A 21,965-nucleotide genomic window follows, 5' to 3' on the forward strand; every position below is an offset into this window, starting at 1 on the left:
AATTTCTGCTTTCTCTTGTTTAGATATTTAATGTAGTTCTTTTACATTTGTTTATTACTTATTCTATTCACGTTTTATTTCCATAGGGTAGACCTGTTACTTTATAGCAAACTGAAAGGGGCCCTGTAACACAATAAAAAACAACACAAGTTTGATATTACAGCATATACATGAAATATGAAATAGAAATGGAAAATAATACATACGATAACAAATATGAAAAAAAAGCTTTAAAAAGAAGAAGAGAGAGTTTAAAAGGAAAAAATAGCCTCAAAGAATTACAAAATGTACAAATAATTAAAAGAAAAAAAATACAAAATTAATGATGATTAAAGGCGATTAACGGAAGCAAGGATGTGCACTTGGATTTGAACAATTGTAGCGATGTGGCGTTTCAAACCAAAAGAGAGAGATTATTCCATATACATGTACATGTACAAAAACCATGATATTGAAAAGATTTCATGTATTGAGTTCTCGGTTTGGGTACGCTGTATATAAAGAGGAGAGATTAGAGCATAACGTGTAGGTATCCGAGGGGTTCTGAATACTATTAACTCTTTAAGATACTAAGGGGCAAGCCTGTTAATTACCCTAAACATAAATAAACAAAATTGGTAATCGACTCGTTGTATTAACAACTGCCAGTTTAATTGACCCCGCAATGTTGTGTGAGGGGTAAAAAAGTCTGCATTTAAAACCAAACATGTGCCTGTACTAAAAAAGATGCAGTAGTTTATACCATTTTTAAAGTTTCATCTTCATATACATGTAGGTGTACATGTAGTCCAGATAAAAAAAAAGTGTGGTTCTACATGTAGCAACAAATGAACTTTACTCAATTTTACATTCATAATTACAGCAAGGCATTGATTACAGTATGCCATAACATGCTGTTGAAAACAAATTGTGATACTGTACAGGCCTACCTGCAATTTAGTCAGCTGTTTCTTCTCTGATTACTTTTATCTTGTGATAATTTTCATGTTGGTTTCCTCACTGAGATCGCTCAAATTGTTACTGGTATTTTTTTTTCTTTGAATTCAACATGCCCATTTATACATGATGTAACTTTTTCATGTCACATGAAACAGATTTTTACTGTTTACATACAATGTACATGTACATGTATAACTGTATGAAGTTATTTCAACTACAAGTAGGCATATATTTTTAGGCACTTTTATTATAATGTCTATTTGAAGAGTATTGTTTCATTTGTAATGAAGAATGCTTAGTTTTCTTTTTTTTTTCTTTCTTTTTTCCTGAGTTCATTTTTTTTCTCTTTTTGCAGTGAAATGTCCATCACCAATGAAGAATAGGGATTTTGTGACCCAAAGAACATGGCTAGAGACTGCCCAAGAATATATCATCTTCAACCACTCAGTATTCCATAAGGTAACCATGCTTTCCAGTAATTCTGTCTTTGATAAACAGTTTGTATACAGTATACAGTTGTGGCATGAGTTGCAGGTTAAGTAATGATTACAGCAAGATCAAAGGTCATTAGGCTTATTGAACTTTGAACATGTTGTGTCAATATTAAAAACTTATCCAAGGCTATGACTCTTAATTTTTAAGAAGCAGGATAATATTGAATGTATAAATCCCATTTCCATAAAACTAATACATGTATACAAAAATATTGCATTAAATTCTTGTACAGTATCAGCAAGTCAATTATTTTAATTTCAGATACATACATGTAGATGAAAGTTAAAGATCATTATAGGGTCAAATTCAATGAACTGAGCATAATAACTTTAAAAAGACATAACCAAGGGTTAAGATATCAAATTTTCAAGGTAATATTGACATTATAGTCTGTAAAGTACATTAAACTTGGACATACTGTAATGTTTGTAGGCTGCTAGAGGTTCCACTTGCTCAAGATTCAGAGCTAGTCGCTGCAGGCCTACTTGTTTCAGTTTACTGCATCCACTATCAAAATGGGCATTCTCAAAAAAATGTCTCAGTCTGCAGGCACTAACTAGTGTTTTTTTGTTAAATATAAAATCAATATGCATATAAATGTTTATGACAGTGTTTTTATATGCACATTTGATTGACAGTTATACGGACAGCTGTTTACTTATGGATTGGACTGTACATGGACTTACTTGATAGTCATAATGCTGTGCAATGCATATATGTAAACTGCTCACTATATCATCAATAGCATCTCACACCTAGAGTTTTGGGTGCATAATTTCCCCAGTCATTAGCTTCAAGCATGGAGCTAATAGCTCTATGCTTCAAGCAAGTTTGTTGATACAGTAGGTGCACGTTTTCCACTCCCTGTGGCATGGCTGGTGGATACTAACTGTGTGTGTCCTCTGCCAGGTATTCACAATGCTGAACAGGATGCATGGATGTTAGGTTCATTCACATCCTATTGAGACAGATTCTCAGGTGATTCTTCTGAGTTTACTGAATCTCAAGTTTGTATCCTGATCATCCCACATCAAGATTGGGAGATTCAAGAAACCATGGAGTTACATGTACATGCTGGTAGCTCCTTGAAGAAACCCTATCAATATCTTCCTATGGAGAAGAATCTTCTCTTGGGTGTGGACTGTATGACATGGGGTTCATGTGCATTTTTGGCTCTACATGTATGTTTAGATAGTGTCAATATCATGGTACCATGAATGAATTATCCAGGCTAAAACCTTAAAATGAATTTAGATGTGAAAATGTGTTTCATGTCAAAACTATCGTTTTATAAACATCCTTTGTTGAAACAATGTATTCAGACACAGCAAAAATCCCCTCTATCCATACAATAGATACAAGAACTTTCTCATCTGAAAGAGGGGGGGGGGGGGGGGGGCTATCATTTCATACCTTCCAACATCTTGACAGCCAAGAAAAATGAAGGAACAACTTACCAAAGGAATTTCTCGAAATAGGAACATTCTTAAATTTCATATTCTTTTTTCAATACTCAGAAAAAAATCTGGAAGCAGGGAAACAGATAGCAATTTGCATTTCCCCAAATAGAAATATTCCTATGTAGGCCTTCATGTAATATGAACACTTATCAGTAAATGTAACTGTGTCTTTCTCTCGACTACCAGGTGCTATTTTTAATGTTAATATGTGAATATTACATTGCTACTTTAAAAACAAATAAAGTGCATCTGTGCATAGAGTGTGTCCGTCACTCTTTAAGGATTAAATCACCAGGTATTTGACACATCCATCGCTTCAAGATCATCATGGGGTCTATATTCATTACACTTGATTTCAGATGAAAACCCATAACCATGCAAGTGCATGTAGAGCCAACTCGTAATATATATGTAGAAGACTACAAAAGTGGAGGTTTGGGGCGCTTTAATTTTTTAGAGATTCCATTTGATCCAATAAGCAGGAATCACATGAAACATGTATAACACAAAGAATTTCTTTTGAATTCTTAAAAAGAACAGTATTCTAACAATTCCTTGTATATAGAACTAGAAAAGATCCATTTAACCATTTTAACATAGAAGGTAAGCCAATAGTCGATCCTTGAATTCAAACTGCAAACATGTTTGGGGAATTCCACCTGTTTAATCCTCCCAGTATTAAAGCCTTCTTGATTCTCCATTTTAAGAGTCAATGATTAACAAATCACAAGGTTGGAGTCTTGTCTCCTTGAAGTCAACCATATATATGTATCATCATCCTCTTTAGGTATTGACCATAGGATTAAAGGTCAACTCTACCCCAACAACAAATTGATTTGAATTAAATAGAGAAAAAATAATTGTGTATGTACATGTATTTAAGATGTATTTGAAATCTTTCAAAATATGATGCACCACGCCGTACACCGGGGTACGGCGTTGTGCAGCGCCATCTCGTGTTGTAATAGTGTACAGTTACTTTGTTGTCATGGTGATCATGGTCGTACGATCAGTGCGACAATCATGATAATGAATGGGGACAATGATCACAACGCCTATTTCCTTTCTTTGATGCAATCTAATGCCAATAATAGTAAACAAATTATGTTATACTTAAGAATTTAAGTATACTTTTCGACAGCTAACTTACACAAAAGATAAGCTTATTGTCCCCAAACTCGCCCTGGTACACGCGGTGGGGGTGGTGTAGGCTTATTACTCGTCCATCACAGGCACAGCGCAGTGCATGTGCAGCGCATTTGCAATGGTATTGCATGAATTTCCAAAAGTGAAGATAGCCATTAGTTTTTGTATTATCGTGCAATGTTGGGGGAGAGCTAAAATTAAATTTATGGACTTTGATTCTTGTGATTAACATCAATAATTATAATTTACGTAATGAATAATATTAATGTCATTTTTTGGTAACCCAGGGTACAGCGCAAAAAATAAAATAAATAATTTAACAAAATGGCGGATTATTATTTGGTACCCCAGGGTACTAAATACTGCATCATATAAAGAAAGTAATGACATTTTTATAGTTACACTTATTTTCACTACTATTGACGCAGTCAAATTTCCCCCTACAGTGGCCATGTATCCGTCTTATTCATTTTTATTCAAAACAACTACAGGTATCATAAAATGTTAAAACTGCTATTCTCGTCTTGCAGTTCAGTGAAATGCAACAGTGCCATTTATTGAAATAGAGTGTACATGTATACAGTATCCAAGTCTATAATGTATACAGTTTGCACAGTATATTTCAATATTTTGTAGATTTGATGATAAGGAAGCTCTTTTTATTAAATCAAAACAAGTGAGAAATCTAACATGTTAACAGAGGAATCAAATCATATTTTTTTCGATTATTTTCATATACATTGAAATGTACATGTAAAAAAATAAATTGTGAATGGATAAAGGCATCGGTCACCTCATTTGATTACCACTTGACCTGTGATATTTATGTATTCATTTTTTTAGTCATAAATCAAATCTTTTGTTGTCACATCTTTACACCTGAATGCATTCTCATACATTTATCACTGTATTAAATCTTTAATCAAGGAAGTGATCTGTAGCAGTTAGTATTTTCAAAAACATAGAAAGTAAAATGAAATTTTTACTTAACATGTAGATGAATGTAAAAAAGCAAGCAAACAACAACACAAGAAATGACAACAAATGTAACATTTGCTTGAATAATACAAAAATCATGATTCTAACCAATGACCAGAGGAAACATGCCCATGTAGTCTTGATATCTTATTTTTATTGATGTTTTAGAAAAAAATATTTACCACTAGATCAATGTACATTATAAATGCTTTATACATGTATTTTGTTGATATTATTTATTACATGTATGATGTATCATCATCATCATCATTATTTTAGCATTGTGTCTAGAGTCATAAGAAATGTGATCTCCGGTACATATACAGAACATGTACATTGTACATGTATGTCACATTATGTACATTATTTTTACAATCGTCTGTATTGGTACATAGTCAGGTCCAGATTTGAGAAAAGTAGACTGCCTTAGGCAAATCGTGTTAATGCTGAATTGAGAAGTGTTTTAACATAATTTGAGGGCGCTGAGCCCAAATTTGCTGTTTGCCAACCTTGATTTTGATGTTAAAATCCTCAAATTGGCAAAAACAAAATGGCCGCCATTCTACACCCATTTTACTCTATTCTGACCCCCAAAACTTGTAGCAAAAATGCTTGTCAACAGTTTTTGGTACTTTTTGATCTAAAAAATAACATACTAAAAATCCACCAAAATCCGTATCCGGGAAAGTGGTTATTTTCAAGATGGCATCTAAGATGGCCGCCATTAACTGAAAATTAAAATAACCGGCACTTTATCTACCCTAGACACCTTTTCCGGTGCATACATGTATTCAATGGTGGAAGGCGAAAAAGGAAAGAGTAACATAAACATACAAGGGTACCTGAAAATCCAAGTTTGCGCAAAAATGGCTGCCATATGGCCTAAAAATTCATAATTCATCTTTTACGTATTTTAGTGTCTTTAATTTGGGTTGTATTCATTGGTGATTTTAAGGGTCACGAAGTAAACCAGGAAAAGTTACAAGGACAGTCAACAGTCCACTATATCCAAAAATCCAAGATGGCTTTCAAAATTGGAGTCTAAAATAGCTGTTGTTATCTAAAAACCCCCAAACCTGACAAATTTTGTTTAATACCAGCCTTGGGCATATGATGTTGGTGTCTAACCCATGGTTTAATGGGTCAAGAAATACGTTGGGACAAGTAAAAAGACAGTCTATGGTCCTCCATGTCCAAAAATCCAGGATGGTTTGCAAAAATGGAGTATAAAATGTCTGTCGTTAATTACAAACCGACACAGTTTGTTTAATAACCGCCTGGAGAATATGATTTTTTAGTACATCGCATGGTTTAAAAGGTCAAGTATTAGATTGGGACAAGTTACAAGGACAGTTAGTGGTTCCATTATGTCCAAATATCCATAATGGCTTCCAAAAATGGAGTCTATATAGGCCGTTCTCACCAAAAAACTGATATAGTTTGTTTAGTATCAGCCCGGGGTATATGATTTTGGTGTTTAATCCATGGTTTAAAGGGTCAAGTAATAAACAAAGACAAGTTACAAGGACAGTCAAAGATCCAGCATGTCCAAGAACCCAAAAAGGCTTCCAAAATTGCGGGTCTAAAATGGCTATTGTTACCTAAAAACTGTCATAGTTTGTTTAATATCTGCCTGGGGTATATGATTATGTTGTCTAACCCTTGGTTTAAATGGTCAAGTAATACATTAGGATAAGTTACAAGGGCAATCAATGGTCCTGTATGTCTAAAAATCCAAGATGGCTTCCAATTAAGGAGACTAAAATGGCTGCTGATACTAAAAAATTGACATAATCTATTTAAAATCCATTTGGGAAATATGATGTTGGTGTCTACACTATGGTTTCAAGGGTTGAATAATACCTTTGGATTAGTTACAATGGTATGAAGCGGTCCATTTTGCTTTCGAAGTGAGTCTTAAAAGACTTCCATCAGCTAAACATCTAGTCATAATTAGGTGAACAAAATCTACACTACATGCATTGTGGCTTGAAGGCTGAAATAATAAATCGGAACAAATAAAAAAAAAGATGGTCAGTTTCCTTTTCATCGTAAAAAGTCCAAAGCGACTTCTAAAATTGCGTGAAAGTGACTGCTGTCCCCTTATCATGAAACCCTAGGAAAGTCCTGAACACAAAAATGACGTATCAGTGAATTATGGAAATTTTTAGGTGAAAGAGTACCTTATTTTTTAAAGTTTGTTTTTGAATGTTTACTTATTGGTGCACCACCACCTGATTATGTCACTAATTCTTGTAAAACATATTTTCATATGAGTCTTAGAAACAGAGACACCAAAATAGCGGCACAAGATGGGATATGAAGTATATTGTCATTTTTGTAACAATGGTGGCCAAATTGAATGTATTTTTGGGAGCGTTCTTCCATTTTCTGACAAAATGGGCAACAGTGCTTCCCTGTAATCTGTCTTTCACCTATATCATATGACCCTTGAAATCATGAGAAAGGCCCGAAAATGTTCTTACATTGTAGGTAGATAGTATATGAAATTTGCAGCCAGATTTTTAAGAAATAGCAAGTATTTTTGAAGCCATCATTATTATTATTTATTTTTTGGGGGGGGGGCAAAACTGCACCACCGATATACCTTAATATTTTTCCAATGTGATTTTTCCCTTTGGAATCATGATTTTTTTATATGTTTTATTTTATTCTCGGTAGACCCAAAGTTATTTCTACCAGGTGGATATTATAAGAATTTGGACCATTTCAAAGTTACAACGTCCATTATAGACGCCATTTTGGAAGGTAATCTTGGATTCTCTGACACACTCATTGACTATCTTGTAAACATGTCCTGATTCATTATTTGCCTTGAAAGCTTTTTGATGATTTGATTTTGAGGATTTACTTCATTTTTGGAGTTGATGGTACGACTGCCGTTGTGGACGCTATGTTGGATTTCCAGGTAACCTTGACAACGTTTTGTAACTATAACCTGTGTCAATAGACTTTGTTTAATCCTGACATGCCTAAGTTTCATGAATTAAACTCTAAACCCTAAAAGTTATGAAATTTCAAAAACTTAATATCGGTTAAGATTTGATGTTGACTTCGCCGCCGCCGTCGGAAAAGCGACGTCCATGTCTTGCTTCTGCTATGCACGCAAGGAAAAAATGGCGGACACGTTAAAGATATCCAATGTGAATATGCCATTATCACCCCCAACTTATAAAACATTTTGCCATATTATTTATCAAATCAGCAGCTGTGAATCATGGCAGCCATCTTGGAATTAAAGATGGCTGACGAATCAATCGGACACCTTATGTTTGCGACCCTGGGTATCAAAAATAACGCATAGATCCCAATTTTTTAAATATAATCACCCATGAAAAATCGTTTAATATGGGAAACTACATTAAAAATGCCGCCATTTTTGTTTTTTTGCCGATTTGAGGATGAAAACGTCTGAATCATGTTTGGCAAACAGCATTTTTGGGTTCAGCACCCCTGAATTACCTTAAAACAATTGATAAATCAGCATTAACACAAAATGCCTAAAGCACTTTTTCTAAGCACATTTTTAAAAATCTGGACTAGACTAACATGAAAAATACACGTCCATAAAATTCTAGTAGAATACAAATATGAACACTTACAATGTAATAAGAAATTCAAAATTGATTTTCATTTGTATACATTTGTTTTCTTGAGATTTCATCCTATTTTTAATGTATGTGCTTCCTTACTGTGGCCTAATATTATTGATGAAGTGCATACATGCGTGTAATTCCATGTGTCTTTATGACCAGAAATTTACGTACAAAGGACCGATGAGAACATTAAGTACAAATGTTTTGTCATTAAGACCATTATCAAGAACATACACGTACATGAAGGGATAGTATCTCTCTATGACGATGTACTTAACGATGGTATTTTATGAGCTCTATATCGTTCAGGGAAATGGGGCAAGGAATATCATTTTCATGTCAATCGACAAAGGAAGGTCAATTTCACACCCAAATGAGTGCCATTATGAATTTGCATTTTACATGTAGACAGGGCGACAGTCTGCTGTCGAACTGCCAGCATAAATTTGAGAATGTTGCTCCTCTTTGTTTAAAGTGGTTCAATAGTTTAAAGGGCAGCTTATTTCATCATTCGCCGGAGGGGCATTTACATGTACAACTTATTTTGAATATGAAAATACATGCCTAAATGTATGTGTAGGCTTGCACTGTACATTTACTAGACATACATTAGTCTTTTTCCTGTAAATTTAAATATTAAAAGAACACACAATACCCGTGGGAAATTTATTTTCAATCTTAGTTTCAAAATGCTCATTTTGTCTTACATGTAATGTAATAGCATCCTTATGTTACAGTATGTAGGGGAAATTTGATTTTATAATACATATGTATTTTTTCCTAATTGACATAAAAAGGACTTCAGAAGGGAATGATTTCTTTGAAATTAGCCAATGTCACATTACATTGTACATACTTGCTCAAGTCACTAAAACAACCAAGTTTGCATAATTTATGATATTAATATTTTATTGAGAACTGGAACATGATGTAACAATGGCCTTGTCATGGGATCTGGTTAAAGTTTAAGTGTTCAATTCTTGGAATTGAGAACACATTTTGTACATGTAAGTAGGGCTGTTATCAATAAAGTCTTTATCGATAGTCCTGTCGATTATCGCTTGTTTTTGCCACTTAGCGATATCAATGACCTTTCTCTCTTTGTCAATAATACCCGCCATTATGTACATGTAGGGACACAGTGATTTTCTGCAAATTCACGGAAACGTCCCTTTGAAAGTGGCTTTTCAGAAGGATAATCACTGATGTATTTCTGCTAAATATTTTAGTTAAAATATGCTATGTAGTAATGAATGTGGATTTTAAAACGTTCTTGGTACAGTCGCAGATACAAATTTTGACCAACGCGAGTAGGTGACATCGCTATATTGCATAAAAAATGTGTATTATGTTTTGTCGATAGTTATCGATATCATTAGGATATTTTAGCATGATATCGACAAAAGAATTTTCTCAACGATAACAGCCCTACATGTACATTTCCATGTAAGTCTTTAATGTTCCATGGTTAAATCTATATTTGTAGAACCAGTGGTCAAGGGAATGAAAATCATGACTTTGACTCTGCGCGCTAATTCTATTCTCTTATAGCTATTCCAAAAGTCACACCATTTGAGATCCCAAGCTATATGAATTGTTCAGATAGATCAAGGTTGAGGGATGGTAACCCACAAACATGATCCTCAGCTTTCTCCTAACTGCTATGATCCCTTAAGGATACCATACCCACAGAGCGAATAATCATGGTTCAGTAGACAGTGTCTAGTGCACGATTAACCCATGAATTATCAAAACTGGCAACGGTCAGCCATCTGGCACTTGATTCTCGCCAGATTTAGTACACAAGCTGTAAGATGTCAGAGATTGCCTGCTCTAGAAATTTTATTTTGGGAAAGAAAAAGATTGTGTATACATGTAGTAGCTGTGATGGTACTTTCCGTATTTTGTGGCTGTACACTGCTATGCTCACATGTACATTTACATAGTATACAATAGTAATAAGAATGGATATTGATTATTTTTTATTATTTTTTAGAGTATTTTTCCCCCAATAATGTTTTAATGGGAAATTTGTGTTGCCCACTTCTTGTGCTCTCTCTCTGTAAGATCCATGTGGTTCAGTATACACAGATGGCATTATGTTTATTCCAAACTATAAATCAAACACTTACAGTAGTGCAATTAAACTCTCCACCACATCAGTAGGAATGATCATAAAATTGCCAAAGCTATTCCACTCATCAATGGTTTCATATCTAACCCTGATAGTCTACTGAATACCAGACCCCCCCCCCCCTCTATCTATTTTCTCACTTTCTATTTGATCTTTCAATTCTGCTCTCTCCCTTCCAATCTGTCCTCTCACTTTTTCTTGATTTTTCAATCTCTCTCCCTCTTTTTCTCTCTTTCTGTGATATAACAGGTGTTTTATTGATTTTATGGTGTACATGTTTGTTACATGTACATGTTATCTGTATCCTACAGCAATCACAAAGTATTATCTCAAAGTACTTTCAACTTCTCATTCAGTGTGTTCCAACAGGGTTCTATTTCTGTTCATCAGCTGATAACTGATTGTATCCTCCTTTCGATTTCTTGTTCTTCAGTGCAAAACTATTTAAAAGAGTATATTGTGGTTTGAATATGCTCTTTAAAAAATCGATTGTCACACAGTCACAGTCACCCAAAAGTGACTCAATATTCTCCTAATGAGAACTCCTTTCACTTGTGTTTTTTGGGGGGTGTTCTGTTAATTTTTTAGGCCCCATTGGGCATAGACCCCCACACCAGGTTGCAAATGCAATGTATCAATCAATTTGTTCAATATTTATTGGGTGATAATGGTAACGTTTGGTGCTGTGTTAAATGAGATCTATTTTGAGACTGAATGAAAATTTCTGCTGAGCTATTCCCATTAGCCCCATTCCACTTTATGTTCCTCGATTAGCCTTAATATCAGAATGATCCTGCTGTAATCTGTAGTGAATCCCAGTCAAATTTATGCTCGTTTGCAATGGCTTGTCATATAATCAGTTCATTGGCTGACGTGATGGCAAAGGTCCACTGGATTTGTGGTTTGATTTTAGGTTGAACGTCATGTAACCTGGGGAGCGTTTCATGAAAGGACTTGTCGGACGTTTTATCCGACAGTTACCGTAGGAACAGTGCCTCTCAGCCAATCAAAATCCTGGAAAGATGTCAGATCTGACAACTTGTCGGATGAAAATATTGATGAAACGCTCCCCAGATTGAGCTGTATTTTACGTAATCATAGTCATGATTTTGTACTTTGCATGTCAAATTTAAGAATAAAAATTTATAATAAAATGCAGCACTGATTTATATGATGAGGTAATGTTTGTTGATAACTTGCAAAGATGACCACAGCATCTTGTACATCTCAATGGCACACTACATTGCTTTAACAGCTCCAGCTGCTTTTTAGGCACTTGGTCCATTCCAAAAAATTATTCTGCCTGACTACCCATTCACTTCTCTTGGGTTGAGTGCAGAACAATCAATCAATTTCTAGGTGCAAGAAATTATGCCTTGGCTGGGATTTGAACCCACTGACGAGAGTCGTAACCATCAAACCACATCGCTCTGCATATACACACAATGAAGTGCATTCTTTCTTGGTGATCTTTTCATCCAACAGAGATCTTTTTTGCAGTTTTTCCTGTGTGTTTATCTGAGGTTTTAGCTTGTTTAGCCATTAGGACTAATGGTAATTCTTCCAGGAACACAGAGAGAGCCATAACATCTGCAATGCTGAACCAAATCAAGGCACTAAACAATAGGGAGGTGTCAACCTAGTCTCACACCTTCTGATGAGAAACTGATGGAGGGGTGTATTAGGGTAGAGGTCAATTACAGCTATTCCCTTCATCACTCCATCACTGTCTAGCCCTTCGCTTCATCTGCATATCTTTTATTCTCTTTGTCTGGTCGTCTCGTTAAACTCTCGCCATGTTTATGTTGTTGTTAATGGTGCTTCAACAAGCTTTTAAAGATAAATGCCAGTTGTGGTAACGATCTCAAAATGACTTTTTACAGAATCCAATATAATGACCAACCAAGTGTCTTTTTGTGTGAATAAAAAATATGTGCCGAAGGATTCTTGAAGAAATTGTAATTGCTGAGAAATAAGCAAAATAAGCACGGAATCAGGTACTTCTGTGGGGTCTTTATTCCAGCAATATAATATACACTGTCCCACGTGTGCCTATCTGTGTTGGCGATCTTTAGTGTTATTGTTTTTTCAGCTTAGATTTTATGATGTCACAAAGTTCAGTTTATGTAACTGTACCGGATCTAGATCGACGATGATAAAGTATTACTTAACCTTGGTTTTACAGACTTTCTCACGAAATCCATGTTTTACTGCTACATGTACTGTAATTTAGCTTTAAAAAGTAATTCCAATTGTGTCAACTGGCATCTGCTCTACCCCAAAATACATAAAACAACAATTTAGATTCAACTAAGGATGAAGACCAATATTTTCAGTTTCTGTACCATTGATTGTTCTGCTGTACTATACATACTATGTTGGCTACAATTATCAAGTCTTGAGATGGTAATCAAATGTCAGAAATCCCCTGCAGAAAAGATGGTTATTCCTGTATAATGCATGATTCAAGATTGTAGGATGCTTCTACACTGGCATTTTCATGAGACGGAGTGATTTTTTTTATTCTTCCAGTGCTCTTTGATACTATGCTGCATGGATTTTTTTAGTGAGTGTGAACAAGGTCAAGGTGTTACAATGTCCTACCACGTAATCACATTTTTGTTTGTCGTCTCTCTACAGGATCTACCTCCAAAGAAAGGTTTAATCCGAGGTGAATCAATACTGACAGGTTACCTGGTGAGACCGAGAGGAAAGAATAGCTGTGAACTATACTACGTCACACAATCAGACCCTAAAGGCAAGTATTACAATAGACCTTGGTATTGCCATGGTAATGGATGACCTGGTTAGGCTCTGGGCCATGGCTCAGTTCGGTGTTAAGTTTAGGAGAGGAAATTAAAGTTTAACGATTGTGGTCTTTTTATAGCTTTGTTTTCTAGACATTGTAGGAGAAAATACCTGCATCTATCATTTCTCTTATCAACCACTAATGCTATCTACATCACAAATACAGAAACCCATATTTTGTCAAAGGCTTGCATCAGATTTTAAGATATTTAAAAAAAGAATCCTCTGTGATTTGACTACTCTTCCCTGAGTGTATGTCTTTCTCTTTCCATGTGAATATTTTTACTCATACATATTAGCTACATTACTCTCTCTGCTTACATGTACATTCAATTGCAATCTTTCAACTTATGTTTAATTCACAAAAATCATTTCAGACCCCTTTTTTGAGGGGGGGGGGGGTCTGTATCATTACTGCTTCCACTCTCTCACATTTTTTCACCACATCATTCTCTTCCTCTTCCCCTTTGAACTCCATCTCTTGCACTATCTGTTATTCCCCTCCAGCTGTTCTTTCATCTTTCTTTCCTTTACCATGCATTCAACTCCTTCAACTCTCATATAGCACTTTCCATGCAGACACACCCTAATTGATAACCAGTACTGATGTAGACACCAAAGTTGGTCATAGAATCAGGTTAATCACTCCCTCTTTACAATCCCCCTTTTAACCTACATCCCGTATCCATGGCGATGACCCAAATGATGCCTGCCACTGGTAGAAATGTTTTTTAAATCAAACATGTCCCAGTTCTCCAAGACAATCAGTTTTACCCATCACCTTCCCATCAGTTCTGTGGTAGAGTGGCAGTGCTTTGACCCTGAGGTACAGAAGAACATTCTAAGAAAATAAATTAAATGAAAGTTTGGAGGAATAATGGAAAATTGATTGGTTTTGAAAATTGAAAACAGAAAGTAATAATCTTACATCGAAAAATGAAATTTATGCTATAGGCACATTCAAATTTCTAGTTGGCCAGTTGGTTTATGCCTTTATAAATGAAGTATAATGTATACATGGTATAGATGGACATTCTTTCCGTTGACTCCAATACATAGAAATATGTAATTTCTTCAAAATTGTGCCACTGAGTGAAATTTTTATTGAAAACTATTGGTGAATTAAAAAATAAAATCCCTAAATCTTCCAATCTGATCATTCCAAAGCAACAGTTATATTAGCATTCTACTCATGATCACTGTCAACATACATGTTTTCTTTCGCTTTTTTTCGGATTATCTTGATTAATCTAAGAAAATATTTTTATGTATACTCTTGAATTTAAAAAGGAAACAAATTCTAAGTAAAAGAAAAACAGGTTAGTAATATTAAAATATGTAATGGTCAGGTTATTGACTTATTCATTTGTGTAATGTAGTTGCTGTACATGTATTGAATGACTGCATCACAAAAGGCCAGTCACTCAAATTTATTGGATGATAATCTATTCTTTCCCGGAAGCCAGGCTCATGATGAATTTACTTCACATAATATCACACAGCCCAGATTGGTGAATGTTCATGTTATTGTAATTACTATTGATAAATAGGGATTTTCCCTGATTTATTTGTGCATTTACACTGGGAAAAAAAACTGTGCATACTCATGCTAAAATGAAAATCTGCTATATTTATTCAAACTTGATATTTTGTGGTACCTGTAAAAGATTTCCGTATTCATTTTTTTAAATCATTTATAAAAATTTCAAAGAAAACCATGTAGGTGATAAAATTAGTTTATAATTCAGTTTATAATAGAATAGATTCAATGCAGAGTATAATTGATTTCTTATAAAAATGATAATGGTACCGGTATATAGTATTAATTTTGGGCAATGAGATACATCGCCTGCATATCTGAAATGAATGAATTACATTCTTGATTAGTAGGTCAAATTTCATTTGGGTCAGTGGTTTGCCAGTCAAAGTAGAGTGAGAGAGATAGAGAGAGAGATTGGATGAGAGATGAAAGTAGCAGAGGATGTAGCAGAAGACAATACAGGAAGAGACTAAAGAAGAAGAGGTAGAGGAAGAAGAAGAAATAAGAGCTAAAGCGAGAACTACATGTAGGTAAACAGGTACATAGGCCTACTTTTTAAAAATAGATTATTGTGGCACTGTAGCTCTACTTGTATGAAAAAGAAGAAGCTGGGCATTCTGTAAGATACAAGAACAAATATATGTTTTCTAGATCAGGACTGAGAATAAAAGATATGTGTACTCTGTATTTTGTCTCTCAACCCTGGTACATGTATTTACAACTGTAGTATAACATTCGTATATTGACTTGAGCTTTACAGACCAGTATACATGTATCTGTAAATAGATAGGACATTAACTATATGGAGAAATAGAGAGAGAGAGGAAGAGAAAGGGATTGACGTAATAGCTATCCATTCATTGAGACTGAGATGTTATACTTTGAAGGCTGGGCAGGATGGGAAAAGTGGAAATAATCAATAAAATCAACACACAGACGGAACAGACTGTACAATGACATCAACTATGGATTTCAATTCAACCAATTAGGCATAAAAAGAAACTTGCATACTGGGTGTATTGAGAGAATATTCACTCTTTTTCATGTCATGGCTCTCTCTCTAGTGGTATCTAAAAGGAGGTGTATTTACATTGGGCACGCCACTTGTTAATTTAATTAACTTGCCGAGTCTTGACTCTTATCTAGCACAGGTTGAGGTACTTTCAGCTCACCTTTTAAACTGATACAATTATGAATGATATAGGCCTTACAATTGGATTCGCTGATTGCCAAGTTGAGATATCCACAGCTCTTTAATTAATTTGAACAAAAATCATTGTGAAGTGATTTGAGCAGTCATATACTGGAATCACGCTCTGTAAATACCAATTATTATTATCATTTATTTATTACATATGATAAGGACAATAGAACATGGTGATTGAAATTATTAAACCAATGTTGCACCATCCTTGCTATTCATTGAGAATTTAACTGGCTTATTCACAATGCAATGCAATTTTACAAGTATAGTATTACTGGTTTAATCTTGGAATACATAATGGTATACTCAAAGACATGTACGTGTATAAATGTACAGGTACATTTGTCTGTATTTGGGCATGTAAATTTTCATCTGTGCTGTACTGCAGACAATTGAAAGTCTATGCATCATCTACAAGGCATGAATATTACAATTGTACTTTGTCAGTGCCTATTTTGATGAATGAACTACATGTATAAATGTAATGTGGGGGGCGACCAGGCAGAACTAATTATTCTTTTTTGGACAAGGAAAGAGAAGACAATCATCACTTGACAAAGATAGAGTTCCTGTAGGTATAAAGGCAATCATTAATCATTAGAAACTTTAACAAATAGGAGCATTAAAGGGATAGGTCACTTTTCAAATAAATGGATGGAATATATTGTAATAAAATTGATAACTGTACTGCTATAACTATTACAGCAACATCAGAAAATATGGTGAAGATATTGATGATAGTGATGATGATGTTGATGATGATGATGATGATGGTGATGGTGATGATGGTGATGATGATAATGATGATGTGGTGGTGGTGGTGGTAGTGGTTAAAAATGATGATGATGATAATGATATACCATGGCTTTAATCACCTAAACCTGTATCGTTCATGTATTGTTGGTTAATGGTTGTAAATCCTAAAGACACATTATTCCAGAATCCATGTGCATTTCATATTGTTTTTTAATAGTCAATTAACTTGAACAGAAAAAAAGTGAGAAAAAAGTAGTATTAAAATGAGCGATGATATTGCATGTTGGGGTGGACTTGACCTTTAAATTTAACTACATGTTTGGTTTACATCCCTGTAATATTGCTAGTGCCTGTAAGTTTGCATACAATAGAACAATCCCTGTGAATGAAAATCTATTAATTTTCATCATCCATAATTTTCACAGAGTATTACATGTATTTTTATTAGTGGGGAGCTTATTGTAAAGACTTCCTTTTTTTCTCCCTTGAGAATTATAGGCCTAAATTACAGGTCTTGTTGTATATTTATATATTCTTGGATGACAAAATGTTAGGATATGTCACTAATTCACTGATAAACATTCCAACCCAGACAAAAAGCAAAACCAATAATAATTGATGTTTTATATTACAAAACACCATTATAATTGATTAAACTATTCAATTGCACATATTTGTAGAGCTTATGTCCTACTCTTCCATTTGATGCAACTAATGTGTTGATACATGTATTTCACACATGAGAAGAAAGAAAATAAACAGTACCAAAGAGTGATTTGGCATGTATCTGAATTTCATTTATAATATCTCGTGTCTGGAAATGCTATTTCTCACTTTAACATTACACTCGATTAACAATGTATTTTCTTTCTTTCAGGATCAGTACCCAAATGGGCAGTAAACAAAGTGGCACAGATAGTAGCTCCATCGGTAAGATATAAAATGTGGTACAGTAGCAATAGAGATTAGGTATTGAATGTGAAAAATTACTTAGTATGCAATGACAAGGAATATAACCTTGATGTATTATATAGAAAAATGATGATAATAACACCAACATGCTTATACAGTGCATATCAAAAAAAAGTTTACACTTTGAAAAAAATCCTGTAAAATTATACATTTGTAATATCCTGAAGATTTTTCCACATTTTAACATTGGTACAGATTCATTTAAGCAAATGACAACATAACTGTCGAAAAATATTTCCGCTTGAGTGAGCACCATTTACTTTTGAAAAGTTGGTGAAAAATGATTTGCGCAGAACTTTGAAATAGTTATGTAAATAAAAGTAGACCTTAATCATGAAGAAAACATGGAATTCAGCTAGTAAAATTGATTTGAAGATATCTTTTACCTTTTTAAACTTGTTTCCTTGCCCAAAACACTACGAAGAGTGCATTGCGCCCCGCCCAACTCCCCCACACACCGAGGCCATCCTGACGATATTTGCTTTACAATGAGCTGTGATTTACATGAAATGGCTTAGGCTTGATTTTGATTTGGTAATCGTTGTCAAGCTTGGGAAAAATGTGGAGAAACAAGTATTAAAGGGGAATCCAACCCAAATAAAAACTTGTTTCTATAAGGAAAAGAAAAATCAGACAAGTTGATAGCTGAAAGTTTGAACAATATTGGACAAACAACAAGAAAGTTATGAATTTTTTAAAGTTGTAAATATTGGTAATCACTATACCCATGGAGAATTCAAATTGGCCACATATGGGATATCATAGTGATGTAAGGCAAGGACTACTCTTCCATGTACTCCAATACATATTATGGCTAAATTGTCATTTTCGAAAAAGTTTTATTTCAAATTATATTTTTCTTTCATGAGGACATAAAACAATATACTACCTGGGTTATATTTAGATTACTGCCCCAGGGGAATGGGTACTTAGGAGAAAACCACAAATCCCTGATAATTAAGTACATGGCCTATGGGAAAGTTGTCCTTGCCCCCTTGTCATAATTTACTTAGCCAGTTGCCAATTTGAAATCTCCATAGTATTAGTGATTTCAATTTTAAAACATCAGCAACTTTCTTATTGCTTGTCCGATTTCTTTCAAACTTTCACCATTCTGTTTAATTTATTTTTCTCCTTCCCAACACACCATTTTATGGCCAAGGCTGGATTCCCCTGTAAATGAAAAATAAAATGTAAACACACTTTAAATGATAAAAACTCAGTGAAAAATGCTGGAGATGTATGATATAAACTTTTGTTCAGATTCAGTTATGTCCTCAGATCCAGCTGGCACCAAAAGGGTAAAGGTTGTGCTTACTAAATGTTGAAATTTCAATTCGGGTGGCAAAATTGTTACAAAATGCTTAAATGTATCTGTTTTATTTCAATTGACTAAAAGTGCAAGGGAAATGTATGAGAAATGTTTCGCAGGGTAAGTTTCGCAGGGTAAGTTTGATTTCACCCTTTCCCCTTGGCACAGCGTGAAAGCAAGCATTTCTGCACGAACAAATTTCTGCGAGCTTTACAAAAATTGACAGTGCTCACTCAAATGTAACATTCTGTCAAAACTTTTTCTTTCGTTGGATAGATGAGATCTTAACCCAAGATTATGTGTGAAGAAATTACCCACATGTTGTATATTTTTGAATTCCCAAGGCTTTTTCAGAGTGTAATTTTTTTTTTGATACGCACTGTATATAGCGCATTACACTGCCAAATGCGTCCCTACATGTATGCGCTTAATTGGATATTATTACCCTGGCTTTAGCCCCACAGCGTTTTAAAGTGCTGTGGCATTTCAAGGAATAAATTCCTGCCAGGTACCCATTTATCTCACTTGGGTCGAGTGCAGCACAATGTTGATAAATTTCTTGCTGAAGGAAATTACGCCATGGCTGGGATTCAAACCCGCGACCCTCTGTTTCAAAGTCCGAAGACTAATCCACTTGGCCACAACGCTCCACAGACTCTCCACAAGAAATAGTTTATCTGATTGCAAATTATCTAAATAATATTACTGTAATCAGTTTGTTTCATTTTCACTGCATACGCACATACCAGTAAATGTGTAACGAATATAACTGTACTTTCACCTCCAACTGTGACTGGCTGGCATATGGGAGAGATAGACACTTCATTTGTACTTCTCAGACAGCTGTAATATATCAAATTTTATGTTGATTATTCTTTTTTCAGCATCATTAATGGCAAGAAGAGTGATTGCTCTTGATAAAATATGATTTTTGCTGGTAGATACGATAAGAACATTCTGAAATACCAATGAGACTGTTCCATGTTCCCTGAAGGGTAACACTTAAACTATTAAAATTTTTGCAAGATTATTCAATCTAACATCTAAAACACAAACATGAATTGTAATTCATTTGTGTTTTGGTAACATTTCTGCCAAAGATTATTTATGCAAATTGTGTTGACATGGTTTTTAATGAATTCTACAGTGTAGCTTAAATTAAAGTTCACCTTGTGAAATACAATGTAAGTTAGATTGTCAAGATCTCTACATGATTATTACCTTAGATGCATTATACAGTTCGTCCCCCCCCCCCCAAAAAAAAAAAAAAAGATGAAACCGAAATATAGCGATTATTTATCATAACTTGATCATAAAAACAATAGACAAATGACCTGTCATTATAAAGATTAGAGTCTTTTCTTCATCTGGTACAACATACAATATTTCTCATTCACAGATGAGTGAGTAATAAACATTTTCAAGAAAGGATACCAAAAGGTCATTTGGCAGGGGATATCTGAATTTCAAAAAGAAAACTACATTCTTAAAAAGTTCAATATCTGCTATTTACTTTGATGCTTCAACAAACTTCTGTTCCTTTGAAACAATGCTTGTATTGCCAAAATTTCATTTAACAAACATGTTTTCACCACTTTCCCACCGAAGCTATTGCATGGTTAACAAAAGACTTTATGTATGGCTGATCATCAACAAAACGATTCATGAAACGTGGACATAAGAGTAATCAAGTATCACAGAACATGTCGTGCAAATTTCAGGCCACATGACCAAAGTCTAAGGTCAATGAACTTTGGCCATGTTAGTGGTAATTATTAGAGTGCTGTCATAACTTTCATAGTGTATGGATATAGCTGATGAAATGTGGACATAGGGGTAATCAAGTATTAATGACAAGTCTTAGGTCACATGATCAGGGTCAAATGTCTTTTAGGGTCAATGAACATATTTTATCATTAAATGATTTTTTCATGTGTGTTTTTTGTGAATAATTATTTTATAGTTCAAAGTCAGCACTTCTGCTGTATTGAATTGCGTAATGCAGGTGAGACTGCCAGAGGCGCTCCACTTGTTTGTTTTCAAAATTCATGAAAGGATTTCTTAAAATTGCATGGACGCAACAGTTATTTTAACTCCAAAAGTTTCAATTCCATGATTCCTGTACAATGATAATGCATCACTTAATTTTCTCTGTGCGCTTTACATGTTGCTCATATGTCCCCAATATATTTCATACTTGGAAGTGGAAACGCCTAGGATTCTGTATGCAACCTTTGGAACATCATATGTTATGGACAGTGCATGTCCTCTTATACTTTTAAGTGGATTATGCCTTCTCTAGGATTTACATATGATTATTAACATGAGGTGTAATTTTTTTTCCAATATAAAACAATCACAATGGCAACAATTCACAGCAATATGGTACCATATTTCTGTTCAAGAAAATAATTGAAAATAGACATGTGGTGATATTGTTTGAATGTACCATGCACATCTACCATATATGGATCAATATTACAGTATTTGTTGGGGGGGAGGGAAAATGGATATTAAAGAGTTCCTCTTTTAACAATTTATGCTTTAGGTTTTGATATGACTCAAAATATATTTTTATTTATTGCCAATATCTTGAAAAACATG

General features: G+C 34.4%; 1 protein-coding gene across 1 annotated transcript in view; it reads left to right on the plus strand.

Annotated features, from left to right (window-relative positions):
- LOC121407487 (START domain-containing protein 10-like) overlaps nt 1–21,965 on the plus strand; it is a 40,525-nt gene that overhangs the window by 16,560 nt on the left and 2,000 nt on the right. Inside the window, exons 3-5 of the mRNA XM_041598592.1 lie at nt 1,295–1,398; nt 13,410–13,527; nt 17,955–18,007. Of these exons, the coding sequence (XP_041454526.1) occupies nt 1,295–1,398; nt 13,410–13,527; nt 17,955–18,007 (275 nt within the window). The remainder of the gene's footprint in view (nt 1–1,294; nt 1,399–13,409; nt 13,528–17,954; nt 18,008–21,965) is intronic.

The sequence above is a fragment of the Lytechinus variegatus genome, chromosome 1 (assembly GCF_018143015.1).
Source record: "Lytechinus variegatus isolate NC3 chromosome 1, Lvar_3.0, whole genome shotgun sequence".
In the NCBI taxonomy this organism is placed as follows: Eukaryota; Metazoa; Echinodermata; class Echinoidea; order Temnopleuroida; family Toxopneustidae; genus Lytechinus; species Lytechinus variegatus.